The sequence below is a fragment of the Misgurnus anguillicaudatus genome, chromosome 1, assembly GCF_027580225.2.
Source record: "Misgurnus anguillicaudatus chromosome 1, ASM2758022v2, whole genome shotgun sequence".
NCBI lineage: Eukaryota > Metazoa > Chordata > Actinopteri > Cypriniformes > Cobitidae > Misgurnus > Misgurnus anguillicaudatus.
The window spans coordinates 9350289-9373909 of record NC_073337.2 but is presented as its reverse complement, the minus strand read 5'-3'; the positions used below and the strand labels follow the sequence as shown (position 1 = coordinate 9373909).

At 36.4% G+C, this 23621-nt stretch overlaps 1 protein-coding gene and 3 long non-coding RNA genes across 4 annotated transcripts in view; all 4 read right to left on the bottom strand.

Moving 5' to 3' along the window:
* The window catches only part of LOC141360818 (uncharacterized), a 261227-nt gene that overhangs the window by 141723 nt on the left and 95883 nt on the right, over positions 1 to 23621 (bottom strand). The gene's annotated exons all lie outside the window — the stretch shown is intronic.
* Positions 6280 to 9613, bottom strand: LOC141351415 (uncharacterized). The gene is made up of 3 exons (XR_012359705.1): positions 8619 to 9613; positions 8339 to 8519; positions 6280 to 8243 (listed from the first exon to the last, which is right to left on the bottom strand). It is a non-coding gene; the product is annotated as an uncharacterized lncRNA (long non-coding RNA).
* On the bottom strand, positions 10235 to 14856 carry LOC141365578 (uncharacterized). The gene is made up of 2 exons (XM_073870061.1): positions 10644 to 14856; positions 10235 to 10254 (listed from the first exon to the last, which is right to left on the bottom strand). The coding sequence occupies exons 1-2, from the start codon at positions 14743 to 14745 to the stop codon at positions 10235 to 10237; spliced, it is 4122 nt and encodes a 1373-aa protein (XP_073726162.1). The 5' UTR covers positions 14746 to 14856.
* On the bottom strand, positions 17447 to 22918 carry LOC141359593 (uncharacterized). The gene is made up of 2 exons (XR_012366112.1): positions 21573 to 22918; positions 17447 to 18195 (listed from the first exon to the last, which is right to left on the bottom strand). It is a non-coding gene; the product is annotated as an uncharacterized lncRNA (long non-coding RNA).

Here is a 23621-nt window from a genome sequence, read left to right as displayed (position 1 = left end):
CCGTTGTCGTATAACGCATCAAAGAATGCGAGGGCGAGCACGCCAAAATGTGTTTGAGCCTGTATCTTCGCAAAACTTTTGCGTATTAATATGAGACTTGGTATATGTCATAACAGTGATGACCTGAGGGTGCATGCACCATTTCGTCACACTGCCCCCTACTGGTCACGAGATATAAAAAATGTCTATTTTTGCTTATAACTACTGCAAATTTGAATGTAAAATTATGAGACTGGTCTTGTTAGATTTCGTGAGGCATGTTGAGTCAAACGATACCAAATGGTTTTTGGTCGGCCATTTTGTGTGTCGGCCATTTTGAATTTTTTTTAAGTTCAAGTATTTCAGAAACGCAATTGCATATTGTTATGAAACTTGGTATGGTTCATCAGCAACATGTTCTGGGAGGACTTGTAAACTTTCCGGTGCCCCCTAGTGGTCAAGAGATTTGAAGCTATATCTCTGCATCTCTTTATCGTATTTACACCAAATTTGGTGGGTGTCATCACAATCGAGACCTGAGTCACAATTTATTGTTTGGTCAGTGCCCCCTAGTGGTCAAGTCATTTAAGGCTATATCTCCGTATCGCTTTATTGTATTTACACTAAATTTGGTATGTGTCATCACAATCATGGCCTGAGGCACCATCTATTGATTCGGCACAGTGCCACCTAGTGGTCTCAAGTTACAAAAAAATAGCTATTTTTTTCGTAAAACTGATGCAAACTTAGATCTTAAATCATGACAGTCATCAGGTATGAATCATTTTTTGCCATGTTTGGCTTGACCCCGGTATCGCTGCTTGCAGCTATATTTAGGGGTCAAGCCCCGAAGGGGCGTAGAACCCTATTGTTATTGTTAGTTTTCTTATTATTATTATTATTATTGTTATTCTTGTTCCTCGTTCTTCCACCCAAAAGTCAATGGCAGCCCATAGAACCGTACGTAGGAAAGTTATGAAATTTGGCACACATGTAGAGGACAGTCTCAGAAGTTACTATAGCAACTTTGGTGTGTCTGACTCAAACCCTCTAGCGCCACCAACAGTCCAAACATCCACTTATGTTCATGCTCATAACTTCTGACCCGTGAGTCCTAGAAACTAAATTCTTGTTCCCTCTGAATCCTTGGCTCATGATGATTCAATTGCACATGTTGATGTCATTTGTGTCATGCACATCTTTCCGCCATTTTGAATTTTCCGTAAAACCTACTTTTTCGAACTCCTCCTAGAGTGTTTGTCCGATTTGCATGTCCTTTGGTATCTAGCATCTATAGACACCCCTGACAAAAAGTTATCAAAAGCTTTTTGATAAACCAATGCGTTCTCGTATACCGTGACAACATATACGGCGGCGAGCACGCCAAAACGGACGTGAGGCCGTATCTTCGCAACACTTTGGTGTATCGACACGAAACTTGGTATATGTCATTACAGTCATGACCTGAGGGTGCCTGCAACGTTTCGTCACAGCGCCACCTAGTGGTCACGAGATTCGAAAAATGCCTATTTTTGCTTATAACTACTTCAAACTTGAGTCTAAAATCATGAAGGTAGTCTTGTTAGATTCCTTGAGGCATGCCGAGTCAAACGATACCAAACAGTTTTCGGTCGGCCATTTTGGGTGTCGGCCATTTTGAATTTTCTCATTAAGTTCAGTATTTCACAAACAGAATGGCGTATCGCTATGAAATTTGACATGGTTCATCTGTGACATGTTCTGAGCGCACCTATAAATCTTTAGGACAGCGCCACCTAGTGGTCAGGATATGTAAATAAATTGTTTAAAATATTTATAGCATTTGATTCATTTGCCACACTGAAATGAGACTTCAATCCTTTGATTCCTTGGCACGTGCCGAGTCCGACTGTACCAAATATGTCTGAGTCAAACCTACTTCCTGTCGGCCATTTTGAATTATATAGAACACCTACTTTTTCGAACTCCTCCTAGAGCGCTCGTGTGATTGGCTTGATTTTTGGTATGCATCATCTAGAGACACTCCAGACAAAAAGTTATCAAAAGCTTTTCGGTAGACCTATCCGTTGTCGTATAACGCATCAAAGAATGCGAGGGCGAGCACGCCAAAATGTGTTTGAGACTGTATCTTCACAAAACTTTTGCGTATTGATATGAGACTTGGTATATGTCATAACAGTGATGACCTTAGGGTGCATGCACCGTTTCGTCACACTGCCCCCTACTGGTCATGAGATATAAAAAATTTCTATTTTTGCTTATAACTACTTTAAAATTGAATGTAAAATTATGAGATTAGTCTTGTTAGATTATGTGAGGCATGCCGAGTCAAACGATACCAAATGGTTTTCAGTCGGCCATTTTGTGTTTCGGCCATTTTGAATATTTTCTTTAAGTTCAAGTATTTCAAAAACGCAATTGCGTATTGTTATGAAACTTGGTATGGTTCATCAGCAACATGTTCTGAGAGGGCTTGTAAACTTTTCGGCGCCCCCTAGTGGTCAAGAGATTTGAAGCTATATCTCTGCATCTCTTTATCGCATTTACACCAAATTTGGTGGGTGTCATCACAATCATGACCTGAGTCACCATCTATTGTTTTGGTCAGTGCCCCCTAGTGGTCAAGTCATTTTAGGCTATATCTCCGTATCGCTTTATCGTATTTACACTAAATTTGGTATGTGTCATCACAGTCATGACCTGAGGCACCATCTCTTGTTTCGGCACATTGCCTCCTAGTGGTCACAAGATACAAAAAATTGCTATTTTTTCCTAAAACTAATGCAAACTTAGATCTTAAATCATGACAGTCATCACGTATGAATTATTTTTGCCATGTTTGGCTTGACCCCGGTATCGCTGCTTGCAGCTATATTTATTATTAGTTATTCTTCTTCCGCCATTGCGGTCTATGGCAGCCCATAGAACCGTACGTAGGAAAGTTATGAAATTTGGCACACTGATAAAGGACAGTCCAATGTGTCCCCACAGCAAATTTGGAGTCTCTATGTCTAACCCACTAGCGCCACCAACAGTCCAAAGTTGCACTTATGTTTTTGCTTATAACTTCTGATCCGTAAGCCCTAGAAACAAAATTCTTACTTCCTCTGATTCCTTGGCTCAAGACGATTCGATTGGACCCTATGTCGTTATTTTCCGTCATAAAAATTGTTCCGCCATTTTGAATTATTCGTAAAACCTACTTTTTCGAACTCGTCCTAGGGCTTTTTTCCGATTGCCACGAAAATTGGTATGTATCATCTTGAGACACTCATGGCAAAAAGTTATCAAAAGAATTTCGATACAGCAATCCGTTGTCGTATACCGCCTTAACAAATTTTACGTAGAGCGCAAAAAAACTGATTTTAGGCTGTATCTTCGTCAAACTTAGGCCTATTGACACGACACTTGGTACTTCTGATGCCAGTCAGGAACCGAGGGTGCATGCACAGTTTCGTTGCAGCGCCACCTAGTGGCCAGAGAAATGTTTTATACACCTATAACTTTGGCTCCGATTGACGTATTTTCACAGGACTTGTTTCTTTGGAGTTCTGAATAGTTGCCGAGTCCAACGATACCAAACATGCCAGATTTCGCCTTACGGTTAACCCTGGGCAGCAAAATAGCGCTTAAAAAACACGCGTGAATATCTCCGCGAGCGTTATTCCGATCGTCTCGAAAACACCATAGGAAGAAACTGACCTTACCTTCTGAACAAAAAGTTCTATTGGCGTTATATTAAAATTTTCATCAGAAATTGCCGAAAATTGCAAAAAACGAAAAATTACATTCAAATTTTGTGTTTTTTACACATAAATGGTTGTAACTTCGTAACGAAAATATATTTTTTCACCAGATTTGCTATGCTGATGCATGAGCACATTCTGAGGCAACACAAAAAAAATTGTGTGCTTGCACCACTAGATGGCCTTATAATTGAACAAAACCTTTGATAACAAGCCAGCCTTATGGTCATACAACTGTTTCTTAACTAAACTAAAGTGTATTGTCATAAAACTAGCTAGATGTAACACAATCATGACCTGATGTTGCATGCACAATTTTTTCATTGCGCCACCTACTGGTTTTGAGATAGAATATAGTATTTTTGCCTAAAACTACTGCAACAACACATCTAAAACCATGAGTCATCATGGATTATTCCTTTCATGGCTTTGACTATAATCACTGGTGGTTGCCAAGTTACTCCCTAGCAACCATTGAGAATACCTTATCGACCGTTTTTGCAAAAGCTATATCTCAGCATCAAAACATCGTAGAGACACGGGGATGGTCTCTTTTGAGTTATTAAACTTGTTGTAACATGATGTGACCCATGTTTTGCCACTGCAAACACCACTCACATGTCCTTCAGTGCTCTAATGTTCCATGATTGTCAATAACAGAAGAACGATTGCAGTAGACAAGAACTTAAATTATTTTTGTTTATAACTTTTTTGTTTTTTTATCTAAAATTATTAGGTTTATCTAGGTTCTTCAATCTGCTTATCCAATTCAACTTTACTTTCTTCTGTGCCCTTTTTGGCTTGACCCCGGCATTGCTGCTTGCAGCTATATTTAGGGGTCAAGCCCCGAAGGGGCGTAGAACCCTATTGTTATTGTTAGTTTTCTTATTAGGGGTCAAGCCCCGAAGGGGCGTAGAACCCTATTGTTATTGTTAGTTTTCTTATTATTATTATTATTATTATTATTATTATATATTATTCTTCTTCTTGTTCTTCCGCCATTGAAGTCAATGGCAGCCCATAGAACCGTACATAGGAAAGTTATGAAATTTGGCACACATGTAGAGGACGGTCTTAGAAGTTACTATAGCAACATTGGTGTGTCTAACTCAAACTCTCTAGCGCCACCAACAGTCCAAAAGTCCACTTATGTTCATGCTCATAACTTCTGACCCGTGAGTCCTAGAAACGAAATTCTTGTTTCCTCTGAATCCTTGGCTCATGATGATTCAATTGCACACATTGATGTCATTTGTGTCATGCACATCTTTCCGCCATTTTGAATTTTTCGTAAAACCTACTTTTTCGAACTCCTCCTAGACCGTTTGTCCGATTTGCATGTCCTTTGGTATGTAGCATCTAGAGACACCCAAGACAAAAAGTTATCAAAAGCTTTTTGATAGAACAATTCGTTCTCACATAAATTGACAACATATATGGCGGCGAGCACGCCAAAACGGACGTGAGGCCTTATCTTCGCAAAACTTTATTGTATCGATAAGAAACTTGGTATATGTCATAACAGTCATGACCTGAGGGTGCCTGCAACGTTTCGTCACAGCGCCACCTAGTGGTCACGAGATTCGAAAAATGCCTATTTTCGCTTATAACTACTTCAAACTTGAGTCTAAAATCATGAAGGTGGTCTTGTTAGATTCCTTGAGGCATGCCGAGTCAAACGATACCAAACGGTTTTCGGTCGGCCATTTTGGGTGTCGGCCATTTTGAATTTTCTCATTAAGTTCAGTATTTCACAAACAGAATGGCGTATCGCTACAAAATTTGGCATGGTTCATCAGTGACATGTTCTGAGCGCACCTATAAATCTTTAGGACGGCACCACCTAGTGGTCAAGATATGTAAAAAAAAATTTTTTAATCTTTATATAATTTGATTAAATTGCCACTATGACATAAGACTTCACTCTATTGATTCCTTGGCTCATGCTGAGTCCGACGGTATCAAATATGTCTGAGTCAAACCTACTTCCTGTCGGCCATTTTGAATTATATTGAACACCTACTTTTTCAAACTCCTCCTAGAGCGCTCGTGTGATTGGCTTGATTTTTGGTATGCATCATCTAGAGACACTCCAGACAAAAAGTTATCAAAAGCTTTACGGTAGACCTATCCGTTGTCGTATAACGCATCAAAGAATGCGAGGGCGAGCACGCCAAAATGTGTTTGAGGCTGTATCTTCGCAAAACTTTTGCGTATTAATATGAGACTTGGTATATGTCATAACAGTGATGACCTGAGGGTGCATGCACTATTTCGTCACACTGCCCCCTACTGGTCACGAGATATAAAAAATGTCTATTTTTGCTTATAACTACTGCAAATTTGAATGTAAAATTATGAGACTGGTCTTGTTAGATTTCGTGAGGCATGCCGAGTCAAACGATACCAAATGGTTTTTGGTCGTCCATTTTGTGTGTCGGCCATTTTGAATTTTTTCTTGAAGTTCAAGTATTTCAGAAACGCAATTGCGTATTGTTATGAAACTTGGTATGGTTCATCAGCAACATGTTCTGAGAGGACTTGTAAACTTTTCGGCGCCCCCTAGTGGTCAAGAGATTTGAAGCTATATCTCTGCATCTCTTTATCGTATTTACACCAAATTTGGTGGGTGTCATCACAACTATGACCCGAGTCACAATTTACTGTTTGGTCAGTGCCCCCTAGTGGAATAGTGATTTAGGGCTATATCTCTTTATCACTTCATCATATTTACATTCAATTTGGAATGTGTCATCACAGTCTTGACCTGAGGCATCATCTATTGTTTCTGCACAGTGCCAACTAGTGGTCTAAAGATACAAAAATTGCTATTTTTTTCTAAAACTAATACAAACATAGATCTTAAATCATGACAGTCATCACGTATGAATCATTTTTTGCCATGTTCGGCTTGATTTTTTCTTTAAGTTCAAGTATTTCATAAACGCAATTGCGTATTGTTATGAAACTTGGTATGGTTCATCAGCAACATGTTCTGAGAGCACTTGTAAACTTTTCATTGCCCCCTAGTGGTCAAGAGATTTGATGCTGCTATATATCTGCATCTCTTTATCGTATTTACACCAAATTTGGTGGGTGTCATCAGTGTCATGACATCAGTCACCATCTATTGTTTCGGCCAGTGCCTAGTGGTTAAGAGGTGGGTGTTATGACAGTCATAAAATCAGGAGATTTTTTTCTTCTTTTTTAATTGTTACACCTTTTGGTCAATTTTTGAGTTAGAAACCATCATCCACTAGCGGTCAAGTGTAACAATGAAATCATAGAAATGTAAGTACAATGTGTAATACTAAATAAGAAAGGTATCAAATGAAAAATTGACCTAGAGCATACATGTTATCTAAATAGATATAAAATGTGTGTAGTAAAGATTAAAATAAATATGAGTCTATATATTTAGTGTATACTTAAGATGCTTGAATTGTATAATCACAGGTCAGATTTTAGGGTAGATGCATAGTGTCATCTCAGAGCCACCTACTGGTGGGAAAATATGTAAAATAACTGTATTTCCTTCTTACTCATGAAATATTTATTTTGTCTGCCATTTCAATAGTTGTTCCCTTCAGTTTCTGGTATACAAAGCAGTCAATAAATTTAAAGTAATGATAAGAAGAACACTGGGAAGAAAAAAGCTGTAATAATAAAATGTTTAATAATTTATACAGTGTTTACAGAATAAATTCATGTGTCATGTACAATTACTTAATATTACGGAGGTGAAATGATGCACAGATATGATATATTTGGACATATAATGTTTATGGTTCAATTTTAATCAAGTGTAAACAAGGGGTTCTCGAATGTTTTGAGCCCATGTTCCCCTTATAAGGTAGACAAATTTACAAAGACCTCTTAAAATGACAGTTACTAAGCATATTCTTACAGTAAAGCATATTTTATAGTTTTTTTAAAGTAATTAAATTTAAGAGGTTATTTAGATGTTTGTTTAGTTAAAATTACATTTAATTTGACAGTTATACTGTTTAAATGATCTTAAATGTTTTAATAAATTCAAAAATAGCAAGACCCACATTGTTCTTAGATTGCCCTTCTTAATAATGCAATGCAATTATATAAAACAGATTATTTAACAGATTCTCTGGCTAAACATTTAGGGCCTCCAGGGGTTAACGGCTCCCACTTTTGAGATCCCTGGTGTAAACTATAAAGTTTTAGGAACTACAGCAGTCCTTTGCTTGATATGCACAACCACACCCATTGTATTTGTTGTGAAATTAATATACATTCTCAAAATAAAAAAATAAAAATAAAGTGTCAATAAACAACATATCTGCATGATGCTATATCATGTCTTTCTTGTAATCCTAAAGAAATAGTTCTTCATAATGTGATAGAAAATGTTGAATAAATTTGGCTTGGTAGTCCTGTCTTATTGTAACCAGCTCTGGACATTCAAAAGGAATAGCCTGGATGACCAGGATGACTACTGTGTGTCATACTGATGTAGCGTTGTGTCCAACATAGCACACCTTCCTGCAATAAAAAAGTTCAAAAATGTTATGTTGTTATTTGCTTTGATGAAGAGAAAAATAATTGTACATAAAAAATTATGAATAAAATGCACTTACTCCATGTAGCATGGTAATTTTATAACTGATGTCCAGTGTTCTTTTTGTTGTATTTTGGTGTGGTGGACATCCGATGAAAATAATGATGAGATGTGATTGTTTAATTTAAACAAGAACATGTGAAAATTGACTGTAGTCAACCATAAGATGAATGTTCAGCTGTGGTGTCATCATATACATTCTAAAACATAAAAAGTATAAAAAGATTATGTAGTAATTAAAAAGATTGAGAAAACACGTATATAATTAATAACAAAAAAACTGAATAAAAAATACTAACCTTAAGTGTTAATGTACATGCTTATTCCATCACCACACATGAATAAATGACTGAGATAAGTACTGTTGAAGATGAATAAATGTTGATTGGTAGATCCGTTGTGTTGTAACGACAGTTGATGTGAATGACATTAAAAAGGAAGTCATCCCGATGTAGTGGTGTGTTCACCATAGTACATCTCTTTGCAATAAAAGAAAGCATATTATTATGGTGTTATGTATTTTGAAGTGAAAGATATAAAGGCTTAATAAATTTATATAACAAAATTATGAATAAAAATACACCTACTGTTTGTAAAATGGTAAGTGTGAACTTGATGCAGTGTTGTGTTCACCATAGTACATGTTTCTACAATAAAAGAAAACATATTATTATGGTGTTATGTATTTTGAAGTGAAAGATATAAAGGCTAAACAAATTTATATAACAAAATTATGAATAAAAATGCACTTACTTTATGTAAAATGGTAAATGTATTTCTGATGCACAGTCTTCTTTTTGCTGTATTCTGGTGTACATCAGTTGAAGATAGATGATGTTGTTGTTTCATGTAAACTTTAAGATAAGAATTCGATTTTTTTCAACCACAAGGTAAAGGTTGAGCTGTGGTTTTTGCATATACATTCTAAAACATAAAAAGTAAGTAATGATTAATCTGTAAAAAAATTAATGATGAGCATGTGAATCATAAAAAAATATGAAGAATAATACTAACCTTAAGTTTCAATGCACGATTCTTCGATCACCAACAGTAGTTATCTCAGTCATTTAGTCATGTGTGGCTTTGAAATATTGGCTGAAATATTACTGTTCATTTTTGTTAGACGTCAAAGAGTCACATGTAATTGTTTAACAGTGGTTAAGAAGCATATTTGTACATAAAGTCAAGATGATGTTTGGCTTGTATAAAACAAAAAAAAATTCTTGAACTGTGCTTAAAATGCAATAAATGTAGAAAATAGGTGTGGTTGTAATAAGTACTAAAACTTGCAAAACGCAGCAGATTACAGAGAAAAACACAAATAAAAGTAAATAAACAAGATGATGTTTGGCTTGTATAAAACAAAAGAAAAAAAAATCTTGAACTGTGCTTAAAATGCAATAAATGTAGAAAATAGGTGTGGTTGTGATAAGAACTAAAACTTGCAAAACGCAGCAGATTACAAAGAAAAACACAAATAAAAGTAAATAAATAAATAAATAAAACAAGCAAAGGACTGCTGAAACAAACAGTATAACTGTCATACACCAACCCCTGTCACCTCCCACCCAGTGTCCCCTACCCTTACATGCCCTTACCCAGGGAGCCGCTGTGATTGTTTCCTCCCTAACCTCCCACCCCCAATGGCCAGCGGAGTATTTATATGTACTATTACAACAGTGACATAAGTATAGCCTGATGGAAGCTGTAGTAGGTTTGTGCAACCTCAACATGTATACATTTAATGTCTTTTGTGTACACATGGTCTATTAATGTACCCTTTTCTGTAGTTGGAGTTTGTACCTGTTGACTGTATCCATGTTGTTGCATTAATTTTACAATTGTGGATGAAGTAAAAACATCTTCATTAAAGTCTCCCATGATTATTTTCTGTCCTGGATGCTTCTCCATTTCATCAATAACAAGTAATAACTGCTGTCGAAACAAATCAGGATTATAAGAATTAGGTCTATACAAAACTGCAGCAGTCAAACTGACACATGGAATTACAAAGTATAGGCATTCTAAGTTGGAGCACTCAGGAATAAACAAATTACACTCAATGTTCTCAGAACAATACAATCCAACACCACCTCCTCTCTGATGTTTTAATTCAGTATAAAGTGCAGTGCTGTTGTCATAACACTTAGATCTTGGGTTGTGTGAGAACACATATCCTGGTATCTGTGGTTCTTGGTCATTAACATTTAGCCATGTTTCTGTCAAACAAATACAATCAGCGTTCATCAGAACTGTATGTGACAGGACATCTTGAAAGTGAGCTTTTAGACTTTGCACATTAAGCAGTGCTATTCTAAACATACCAAAGGATTTACTAAAACTGTACTTATCCAAATTTATTTTTGTCATATCTTTCAACGACAGCTCAATTTTTTCATTACAAAATATGACAGATTCTTTAAAGTCCTCAATGATTAATCCACTAAGAGACCTTACACGGCTTAAAGCAACATATGCTTGTCCTGCTGTAAAGATTTTATTAAGTGAAACGACAGCTTTATCTACCGTGAGTCCTTGTACTTTGTGAACTGTACAAGCCCATGCTAATCTGAGTGGAAATTGCCGTCTTATGCCACCAGCATTTGTGACCTGGTCTTCTTGTACTTCAATAACAGTTGAATTTGGAAAAGGCATGTAACGTTTTTTGCATCTTTGAATTTTCCCAACAATTGGATTATCAAACTCCACATGAATAGCTGATGGGAAATCGTCATTATCTTCACCTTTTTTCTGACTTTCACTTATGTGGACAACTGTACCAAAAGCTCCATTGACAAGACCGTCAGCAACATCAATATTTTTCTTTAACATAACCCTTGCACCAACACCCAGGGAAATGCATTTAGATAGACATGAGTTGAAAACTGTAGAGTGATATCCAACTTTACGTTCCATTCTTCCAGTTTTTGAGTTTCTGATATAATCCTGAGCATTTATACTAATTGCATCTGGACAACACTCATGTAGTCTTTCAATGTTGTATTTATCAACCTCGCTATTTGTAGCAAATATGTGAAGGTCATTACATCTCTCCCCGGTTTCACATTTTTTCAACACAGCAATATCAGTAGTGGTAAGATCTTCACTTTTCTTATGCACTCTCAGGCGATTTAACATTCCAGCAAAAGATGCATCTTGTTGTCTAACAACTTTAGTTAATTCAGCAAGCTCAAAGTTGCTTTCCCATAGGTTGACTCCTTTTGAATCAGCATAAAGAGCAGTTCCTTTCACAGGTGGTAACTGATAGAAATCACCCACAGCAATAATGCTAACTTTTCCAAATAAAGAGTAATCACCAGTTTGTTTTATTTGTCGCAGCCTTCCATGAATGTATGACAACAGACGATGGTCAACCATAGAGACTTCATCAATAATCAAAATTTGCAGGTTACCCATTTTGATACGTAAAGAATTTATTTTGTCATCACTAAGCGGTTGATATGGCAATCTGACATTTGCACCAATTGAAAATGTATTATGAATAGTTGAAGCACCAACATTAAAGGCTGCTACTCCTGTCGAAGCTGTCAAAAGCACAGTAACATCATCAGGATTTTCAGACAGCTGAGATAACAGTCTGCAAGATTCATAGTGTATTGCCTTAATTAAATGACTTTTTCCTGTGCCTGCTCCACCAGTGATAAACAGTCTGATAGGTTCAGGGTTTTGTCCAAGTACTTTTTGTAAACACCACTGACGGACTTTATAGAATATGTCAGATTGTTCCTCATTTAATGATCGCAGTAAATGTAACGCTTCATTTCTAGGCAGTGTGGTATGGTTTGTTTCTACAGTAGAAATAGTTTGTTGGTTTCCTGTAAGATCTGGAATAAGGTTTTGAGTGTTATCTTCATCAGGCAATACTTTATTCTGCATCAGTTCCATACATTCGTGACGTTCTCTTTCAGTTTCAGGACATATTGCAGCCCAAGCATCCTCTAAATCTATATCCTGCTCCAAAAGCTGTTTAGCTCGCTCTAATTTATCAGAGTCCTTTTCAAACAATTCTCTGTTGCAATCAACAATTAATTTCACATTTTTCATTCCAGAATTAGTTTTTATGACACCACTGTTGTAGTACTCCTCATATGTCTCATAGTTGCTTGGCTTCAAGTGACAGTCATCATAATGTGGTAGAAAAAGCTGCAATAGTGAATGATAGTATTTTTCTGGATCTTTTGTGGGCGAAAATCTCGGATATCTGACAACAGCTGGCTCGGTTCGTGTTCTTCGTTTCACATAACCACAGTTATTATCAAGTTTAATAACTTCAGTTTCTGCATTTTGTTTTTGTGACAAAACTTCTGATTTTGTCAAAACTCTGTACTCAGAACAAAAACTGGCAAGACAAAGATTAAGTAGTGGTTGTTTCTGTGGTCTGTTCTTGTACCTATCAACAAAACTTGTCATCCAAAAACTGCTTTCATCATCAGACTGTTCTTTCTCCACTTTATTCTTAAGCACATGCAAAGGCAAACTCATCTTTACAGGATTTGGTCCTATTGGAATGAATTGTACTTTACGTGAGCATTCCTTTAAATGCATGCCTGTCAGTCTGTACACAGCTTCTTGCGAGGAAATTTCGCGGCTGTGCAAATACACACTTCCCAATTGCTTTAAAGATGCCTTAGCTTCAAGATTTCCATTCATAGCTTCATTTTGCGTACGTTGAAGCAAAAGTCCCATTTCTTGTTCTGCTTTTGTGATGTAGCTTAGTATATAAACTACTACAGAAAAGGCATCTGTGACATACTGAATATCCATATTTCCTTGCCAAGCACGCAGTAAATCTCTGTTATACTGGTTTACCCAAATATCTTTTGGATTTCGTTTCAAGACAATGGATTTTTTTTTAGAACATTTGTTGTATGCTTTTTCAAAGACAGCCTGACAAATACCCACAGAAGAGAATAAATCATCAGTTGAATCAAAAATCACATCAGAGTTTAAAGCATTTTTGATTTTTTGTAAAATTGCATTTGCTGTGTCATCTTCATTTTTCCCTTTAAACTCGTCTGCATTAGATGCTCTTGTAATAAAGGTACGGCTAGATGGAGGTCTTGGAAAATTAAAACGACATACTGTATTTTTCTTGCGACATGTTTTTGAATGTCTTGTACTGTGCTTCTGCACACTGTTTACTGTTTCAAAGAGTTCTATGTCTTGTTCTGGCGGTGTCTCACAGGTGATAAATGTGTCAATGAAATCAGCAACCACAGGATCATTAGCTTCATCATCATCATTAAGCTTTGGAGCATTTTCTACCCAAAACAGACAGTGAACGTGAGGAGAACCACGTTGCTGGAATTCAACACGATAAAAATAGTCTTTTATTTTACCAATAGGTTCAGCTGGTGACATAATGACATGTTTCAAAAAACAATGCCATCTGTGATCAAACATTCTTGCTGCAGTGACAGGATTTTTTCGTATAAGTTCACATTTCTCAGCCCAGGCAAGTTGATCTAAATTGATTTGTTTGCCCTCTTGTTTAATAATGGTGTTCAACATTTCAGGCCATCTCATATCAGCAGAACTAAAAGATGCAAAGAATGTTGGTATGCCAAGTTGTCTAATTAAAGCAAAGAGATCTTTCTGTGTAGACATCCAATAGGGAGGGGTCCCTCTGACTGGTCTCAAAAACTTATATCCTTCATCAAACTTAAGTATTTTTTGCAAGGAATCAGGATTTGTCAGCATATCTGGTGTCACCTCTGATAAACTACCTTTCTCAAAACCTTTTCGTAATGCAATTGAGACATTAGACAGAATTTGTTCAACTTCTGATATATACTGTGCATAAAAAATGAAGTCTGAATTTTGAGCAAAACGTCCATCAGCATTTAATATTCGTGCATTCAGGTATCTTGACAATGTGATTTTTTCTGGTCTGTCATCGTGAAATGTTGGACCACCAGTCGGATAGAGGAAAGGGAAGCACTTAGCCTCATTGGTTTCATCTGATAACAACCTGACAGGACTGTTACCTTCACCTGGTGCTACATTTAGTACATCATGAAAATGTTGATCAATTATTTCTGAACCAATGTCAACAGGCTGTAGTGATGTGTCTGACAAAAGTCCATTTTGCTCCTTGATATATGTAAGATCTTCCTGTGTTTCATCATCAGCTACCTTCTCATCGTCACTGTTATCAGAAACATTATCTTCCTGCATTTCATTACCATCAGCCTCGTCAGGTTCATTCAAGTTGTTGATCCACTGCTCATTAAACTCCACATCTTTATACCACATATTGTTTTTCACCAAATATACTAAAGCATTTCTGACATGATCGGTGTGGACATATTTATATTCATAATGGCCTTTATATGTCAATTTTCGTTTCAGTTTGATTTTTATCATATGATCATCACATTCATTTCGTGGAAGTATGTTGGTCATGTTTGTAGTATTAACCGGAATACAGACAACAGGTCCATGGCAAGCCCTCTGCCCACCTCTGGGAAGACATAGCAATTTAAGAAAAGGAATATTGAGTGCTATTAGATGTTGTTCCAATGAGTTTAGACATTTTAATTCTTTAGGAATGTCCTCCAAATGCATATTGTTGGCAACACTCTCTTCAGGTAGTTGTCCTCTAAGGATTTTTCGATGGCATGTATAACATATCCACAAATTACAGGCTAAATGACCAGATAAATTACAACTGCGCTCACATTCAGTGTCACATACATGTAAATACTTCAGTGTGATGCATCTTTTACTTAAATCAGCTATGTGCTGTCCTTTTTGTTCATAGCAATCAGATTTACACTCAATAACTTGTTTTCTAAACAATAAACGATGACATACACAACAAACGCATTCTGGACCACTGTTGACCTCTTGATGAAACCGACTAATAGTAGCATCAATGTTTTTTTGTCTTTCTCTTTGTTTTGCATAAATTTCACATCCTTTCTGTATTTTACTCATGCGAAAGTTTGCATCATTATGATATTTATCCTTAGAATATTCACGAACACTGGCATTAAAAGTGGGATTTGTGCAATATTTATGTTTAGAATATTCACAAACACTAGCTTTAAAAGTGGGATTTGTGCTATATTTATCCTTAGAATATTCACGAACACTGGCTTTAAAAATGGGATTTGTGCTATATTTATCCTTAGAATATTCACGAACACTGGCTTTAAAAGTGGGATTTGTGCTATATTTATGCTTAGAATAGTCACATAAGTTAGATTTAAAGACTTTGTTGGTTTTGTATTTGATATGAGAATATTGCCTAACACATGCTTGAAAATCAACATCTGTGGAATATTTGTCCTTAGATTTTTTGCGTTTTGAGTCCTGAATGTTAATATTAGTCTTATATTTACTTTGAAGAAGTTGAAGTTTTCTCTCCTTATATTCAGTATCATGACAATACTTATTTTTAGACATTTCAGTCTTTTTCAGTCTGTATTCAATATTAGCACAATATTTAGTTTTGGACATTTTATTTTTTTTCTGTCTGTATCCAATGTCTTCACTAGATTTCCTTTTGGACAATTCTATCTTTTTATGTCTGTATTCTGTGTCATCATAGTATTTAGATTTCATACTAAGTTTTTTTCTTTGTCTGAAATCATTATCACTGTGGTATCTCTCACGCTGTCTTTTACATTTGAGCTTGTCTGCTGTGTCATTTAACTTCCTTTTTCGTAAACACTGTGTAATGCTTTCATTACCGCATACAGCTTTGCATGCTCCTGCACAAACATTTCTTTGATGTTTATGTGTAACACATGTGACAATTTCAAAGTGATTTTCATTACAGTGCTTCAGATATATAGCATTATCTGTAAATACCTGATCAGTTGGTGCATGTACATTCCATCTGTCATCATTGAAAGTAAAAATATTTGTTTTCAGCAAATCGGCCGTACAAAAAATGTCTATTTCTGTGGCCCACGATCCAGAATAATACATTTTACGTTGTGTCAAATAATCTTTAACTGATCTGTACTCTTCTCTTAAATACCTTATAAATTTAGAACTGTTAGCGTTAAGGTGTTTCACAACTTCACGTCTGATTTTCAGGTGTTTCTCTTCATTGCCACATACTGCATGTGCTACACATCGATAAAAGCAGTTGCCGTCTCCTTTGATGCTCTTTGTTTTACATGGTTCTCCTAAAGAACTTATATTTGTACCTTGTACACTGTGGTTTTCATTAGTCAAATGTAAGCGTGCACACAAAGCATCTTGATTTGCAGATGTTAACGGCTTAAAACTGAACTCATTATTTATAGTATTCCCAATAATGATGTCATCTGTGAGTACATTCTCATTTAACAGGACATCTGTCAAATCAACATTTTCTTGTGTATTTTTCTTATCAGGCAATTTTTCTTTATCCAATTTGCTTACATATAGCTCTTGTTTACTGTTACCATCAGTACACTTACTTAGCTTATGTTTGCTCTTGGGTGTAGTGCTTGTGGCACTGCATTGACTAGAATTACAAGTTGTGTTAGCAGCTGTGGGTTTACCAGTTGCTGTTGCTTTAACATCCATCACCTTGAGTTGTTTTCTTTCAGTGTTCAGTGAGACAGCAGCAATAACAGTTTGATTATTCAACTGACTATCACCAAGTGGTTTGGGTGCATTTGGTTCCTTATTGCAATCTTTTATGCATATGCCTTCTGTAGGTCTCGAGTCATGGTACAATAATTTATCTAGATCTGCTGCACTTTTTACATCATTAACATTTGTTCTGCTTTGACTATTAGGGACTGAAAAGGCACCTGCATTTCTGTCACACAAGCTTGGCTTGATTCCTGTTACCTCAAATGGAATATATGTATTGCCAAACCTATTAGCAAAGTCATAGAAATACCCAATAACATGATCAATGTTGCTGTAATAAGCTACAAAGCTTGTTGCAGATCTGTATTGTTGCCCATTAATGAAACTGGTTGCATGTGAATCTACAATGGCATACAAATTACCTTGTTTTATAATTGCACATGTATTGGCAGCAATAGTTACCAAACAAGCATCAAAATCACGCAGCGATCGCTCCACTGCTACATGAAATGGCATTGCAAAATCTCCCACTTCTGCATCATACTCAAAAACATCAGTAAAGCCACCGAAAGATGAACCAAACTTTATTTCAAAATATTTGTCACAGTACGTACATGTTCTGGGAAGTTCTGGAATCAATATGTATTCACACTGGCCTTTTCCTATTTGCCTTGTATTTTTTAAAACAACATAAAGGTCATTTCCCTTATTCAGTACATTATCCAAATCTGCAGTTTGCCAAGTCAAAACATTTTTTACACAGTGCTGAAGTACAGATGTTAAACTGATAGCCGCACACTGCTTATTTCTTGTACTACCAAATCGCATATCGTCTTGACTGAACGATCCTCTTATAACTGCTCCATCCAGTACTTTATCAGCCTCATTGGCAGATACCTTGTCAATCACATGCACTTTCTCATTGACAGTCTTATTGGCAGTCCCATGGACCTTCTCAATGACAGTTTTATTGGCAGTCCCATGGACTTTCTCAATGACAGTTTCAATGACAGTTTTATTGGCAGTCCCATGGACTTTCTCAATGACAGTTTCAATGACAGTTTTATTGGCAGTCGCGTGGACTTTCTCATTGACAGTTTTGGCAGTCACATGGACTTTCTCATTGGCAGTTTTGGCAGTCACATGGACTTTCTCATTGACAGTTTTGGGACAATAAATTGTCGGTATAGGAGCACTTTTTTTAAGAGGAGGCTGAACCTCATATGCGGGTCTTTTTACAAGAGGCTCGACATGGCTGACAACAGCCATGCGCCTCTTAGCCGCCTCAGATCTCCGGAATCCCTTTTTACGTGGCATCTGCAAAAACATAACAACAAATAAGAAACTGTTAATACAAAAATATTATGCATATACACTTCATTTTTTTACAATGTTTTAATTTATTAACATTGGTGTACTTAAAGGGATAGTTCACTTTAAAAAGAAAATTCTGTCATCATTTACTCATCATCATGTTGTTCTCAACCCGTATGAATTTCTCTCTCTGATCAACACAAAAGAAGGTTCCCTGAGAAATGATGGCAAACACAGACAGGAAGTGACCATAGACTTCCATAGTAGGAACAAAAAGATATGATGGAATTTACTGGATATCGTCAACTGTGTGCTTACAATCATTTATCAAATTTTGTCTTCATTTATCACAAAAAATCATTTATTCAAAATATTTTTTCCTACTATGGACGTCTATGGTCACTTCCTGCTGTGCGTTTACCATCACCCCTCAAAATACCCTATTGTGTGTTCATCAGAAAAAAGAAATTCATACAGGTTTGGAGCAGCATGCGGAGGAGTGAATGATGACAGAATTTTTATTTTGATGTGAACTAACCCTTTAAAAGCTAAACTGAATCTAGAAATTATACTTTTTCATTTTAACAACAAGTGTTTTGGATTTCTTATTTAGAAAGCTTTTGTTGGCTACTGCTTGTTTGCAAGTTAAAATAACATAAAAGGATTATGAAATAAATGTATGCGACTTTATGCTGTATATTTCAGGTGTCCTGAAGAAATCCAAACTATAATGTATATGCACAACAACACTATCATTTTTAGTATTGTACAATAAAGGATACTAGAATACTGAACAAGGAAACGGCTTCACTGATGAAACGTGCATGACCATTCCTTTCGCTATATAACGCATCTCTACTAATGAATTAAAAACAAAAGAAATAGAAGATATTGGCCAGAATAAGTTTTACAAAGTAGTAAATCAGGATGAAACCAGTAAGTACAGGCTATATAATTTGTGTGTTTAATTTAGGCTATTTATTTATTTTTGTCCCTGTGCGCCGATCGGAGACGAAGTTTACTGTGCTGATATTCTGAGAGCTTTCTAGTCTTGCGGCAGTCATCAGCAGCGCCTTGCATCGCCCAATCAGCAAATGATGGGCAAGTGCCTTTTTACATGTCCTTAATTTTGTGTATTTGGATAAGGGCTGTGCACAACAAAAACCCTGCAGTTCTTGTGCGTGTTTCATCAGTAAAGTCGGTTCGGTAATTAATATTAAATCACCATTAGCTGCTTTCAGATGGAGCAGCACCTACCACACAGAGCCGTAGTTCACAGAGAAATTAGGCAAAATCGGGTTCATAATTTAAAAAAATGTACTCCGATAATCTATGCGCTTTTGGCTAGCTTCTCTGTGAACCACAGGTCTGTGTAATAAATGCCACTCCATCTGAAAGCAGATGATGGCGTTTTACTTTATTTTTACTGATGAGACACGCATCAGAATCGCAGGCAATCTTTTGCGCAGCCATAATCCAAATACATTGAATTAAGGCCATGTTTAATGTCCTGATGGTTTGTAATATAATCCACTAGCTAGCCTACCTGTAGTTTCTCTTTCAGCATGTTTGCTTGTGCTTTACAGAATCACAATTTAAACTTCTGAAACGTTTTCATTTTTGTATTTACGTTCAAGGTTTTAATGTATTACGTTCATATAAGGCACAAAATTAGTAATCATCTTCTCCGCTTTAGTTTTTAGTGTCTAATATTACATGATGGTCTTGTCATAATTATTAAATAACATCCTAAAATCTTTTCTTTTTCATTTTTAAACACTGCACCACTTGTATTACATTATATACAAAAAATACACTTGTTGATTGATTATGTTTACACATACCATTATATGGTGTGTAATAAGGTAAATGTTTATCAACAAATATTATTCTTTTCTAAAGCTAAGTCAAACACAATGATTTAAAATGTTGTTATGGGGCATGATTAATTTGAATTTTTGAAAGCCCTAAAAATACATGATTTCATTTTAGACTGGTCTTATGTTCTGCTTTAGAGATAAAGAGACAGTTTCCTAGACCGGGCTTATTCTAGTACAAGACTAAAATGTATCTTTGATCTGTCTTAATTTAAACACACTTATATATCTTAACATATATCAGTGCCATTGTTTTTGCTCAAGACGCACACCAGTAATGTTTATTTATAAGGTTTGTTTAAAAAACTACTCAAATGTCCTAATATAACCTAGTAATAGGCCTAGTGCTGGATTATTCTAAACCATGTCAGGAAACTGCCCTATGATATAGCTCTATGATTTCCATTTTAGGTTGTTTACTGTATGTGCACTCTCAGAAGATAATTTACACAAGCTGTCACTGGGGTGGTACCCTTTCAAATAATACACATTTGTGAAGAGTGCATAATAATGGGTACAAATGTACCCATATCTGTATTTATTTTAAATGTATGCAAAAACGTAAAAGAACAACTTACACCACAAACATGGTAAATATTAGGGCCCATTTAAAGGGTATCGTCCCAGTGACAGCTTTTGTACCTCTTATTCTGAGTATGTATGCATGATAACAGAAAGGAGTAAGCACGCGCCTTCAGCCATCTTCCTGCCAGTCAGCTTGCCTCAGACTGAAAGTAATACATGAAATATGACACCTGCTGCTCTGTGATGTGACGCGCGTTCAACTCCGGTAAATTCAGGCAGATAATACATTCAGTTGTACTCTTTGTTCTATCTCTAACTACACTAACTGATTTAATTACAAGAACATATAAAACCAATGTTTTAAGTTGGTGCCGCTGTGGGCAAGTGATATAAGCAAGACATAATAAACCTTTTTAAATCAACTTGTTTTCCTACACACGTGATTTAAAAAACTTTTTAAATCCCGTTAAGTTAGTTGCTACCTTAAAGTTTCAAAGGTTCACAGATACATTATTTCGTTATGTGCCATAAATAAATAAGACTTATTACAGTTATTTCATTCGCCGGTGTCTCGGGGTGTTATTTGGCGCTTACAGAGTTATTTTTCTACTTTTGTTGTCGTGCGCGAGTCCGGCCTTTGGTCCGGCTCAGACTTTAGGAGAGGCTTCATTCACTCGGAGAAAAAACGCTTTTAACCATCAAAGGCAGCGACAGATCTCTAACAGTATTAAACAGCCATTTACTTCCAGCATATTACATTTCTCCGTAAACTAACATTTTCTATAAAACTGTTATTGTTCGAAACATTCGGTGTTTTAGCAGCCTTTCAGTAGGATTTCGGAGGCCCTAGTTATTTGGTCGACGGAGTTTTCAAACTACTCAATACACACATTCATCGTCGTATATGTGTAAAGCATTGCATAACAATTGCTATTATTTATTATCTCGATATCACTTCCGATAAAATACATAACTTACCTTTGTTTAAGAACACCAGCAACTTTATAATACACGTCACAACAGCTTATCCACCAACGACGACAACGCATGCGTACAGTAGTGATGAATCGTTTGCAACGAGCCTGCTCTGACCTATTTGCATGTGGCACTCGATGCGTCCAATCAAATGGAAAGACAGACTAGGACTATACCATTATGTTAAAGAAGAAAGGGGAAAAGACGCTGCAAAAATCAGTGTAGTGGTACAGTCCGAGTACACAAAGCGATAGAGAGAGGAGGGGGAGCCGGATTTAAATATTATTATTATTCTTTATTCCAGACACATAGATCCATATAAAAAAGACATACAAACATACTTATTTAAAAAACAATACACACAAGAACGGAGGGGGAAAAAGACATTTAAAAAAACATACAGGCTTTTGCTCCAGTGCTAGGTATAACTCTCGCTTCCAGAAACGAGAGTTATACCTAGTGTCACTCAGTTTAACATTGTTTAACACACGTATAATACTGTTTTTCGAATCCCTCAGCCGACACATGAAGCTATAGATATACTTCCTTAACACAGCATTCAAGGTGGATACATTATTTGACACAAACAGTTGGCTTGCACTTGTCCACCTTGGAAGCTTGAGCAGGATTCTCAGCGAATCGTTAAATGCAACTTGGAGCTTACAGCACTGCCGCTGCACATCATCATCATCACTCAAATCATTATATCAAATCAAATATAAGCGCGTTAAGAGAAAGTTAAGGCATTTAACGAAAATAAGAAGACAGTTAAGTCATGAGTGAAACCTAAAAAGACTACTTTTGTCTATATTTATTAGGTTTATTTGCTGTAATTCTGTGTTAATTGTTCAATTGTTTACTTAAAGTTTTATCATAATGTCAAATAATAGGCTTAGCCTATCTGTGTATTTTTTCCAAACAAAACATTACAAAATAAGGCTTTTATATTAAAAAACAATTGATACAACAATTGCATACCAACAAACCATTCACAGTTGCTAATTTGGCCTAAAAAGAAGTATCCCAGTGATCGTAAATGAAGACCCGGAGCCATAAGAGCTGCTGTTGTTCTAAGGAAGCAAAGCCAAAAGAGCCGAATCTTTGAAAAGATCCGGAATTCTGAAACAAAAATCTGTCCCAATGAAAAACTGTCCCAATAGGCGGAACATAAATAAATTTTTATAGGTTCGCTTGGCGACAAGCGATCTTAAATCATGACAGTCATCGCGTATGAATCATTTTTTGCCATGTTTGGCTTGACCCCGGTATCGCTGCTTGCAGCTATATTTAGGGGTCAAGCCCCGAAGGGGCGTAGAACCCTATTGTTATTGTTAGTTTTCTTATTATTATTATTAGGGGTCAAGCCCCGAAGGGGCGTAGAACCCTATTGTTATTGTTAGTTTTCTTATTATTATTATTATTATTGTTATTCTTGTTCCTCGTTCTTCCACCCAAAAGTCAATGGCAGCCCATAGAACCGTACGTAGGAAAGTTATGAAATTTGGCACACATGTAGAGGACAGTCTCAGAAGTTACTATAGCAACATTGGTGTGTCTGACTCAAACCCTCTAGCGCCACCAACAGTCCAAAAATCCACTTATGTTCATGCTCATAACTTCTGACCCGTGAGTCCTAGAAACTAAATTCTTGTTTCCTCTGAATCCTTGGCTCATGATGATTCAATTGCACACATTGATGTCATTTGTGTCATGCACATCTTTCCGCCATTTTGAATTTTCCGTAAAACCTACTTTTTCGAACTCCTCCTAGACCGTTTGTCCGATTTGCATGTCCTTTGGTATGTAGCATCTAGAGACACCCAAGACAAAAAGTTATCAAAAGCTTTTTGATAGACCAATGCGTTCTCATATAAATTGACAACATATATGGCGGCGAGCACGCCAAAACGGACGTGAGGCCGTATCTTCGCAAAACTTTATTGTATCGACACGAAACTTGGTATATGTCATAACAGTGATGACCTGAGGGTGCCTGCAATGTTTCGTCACAGCGCCACCTAGTGGTCACGAAATTCAAAAAATGCCTATTTT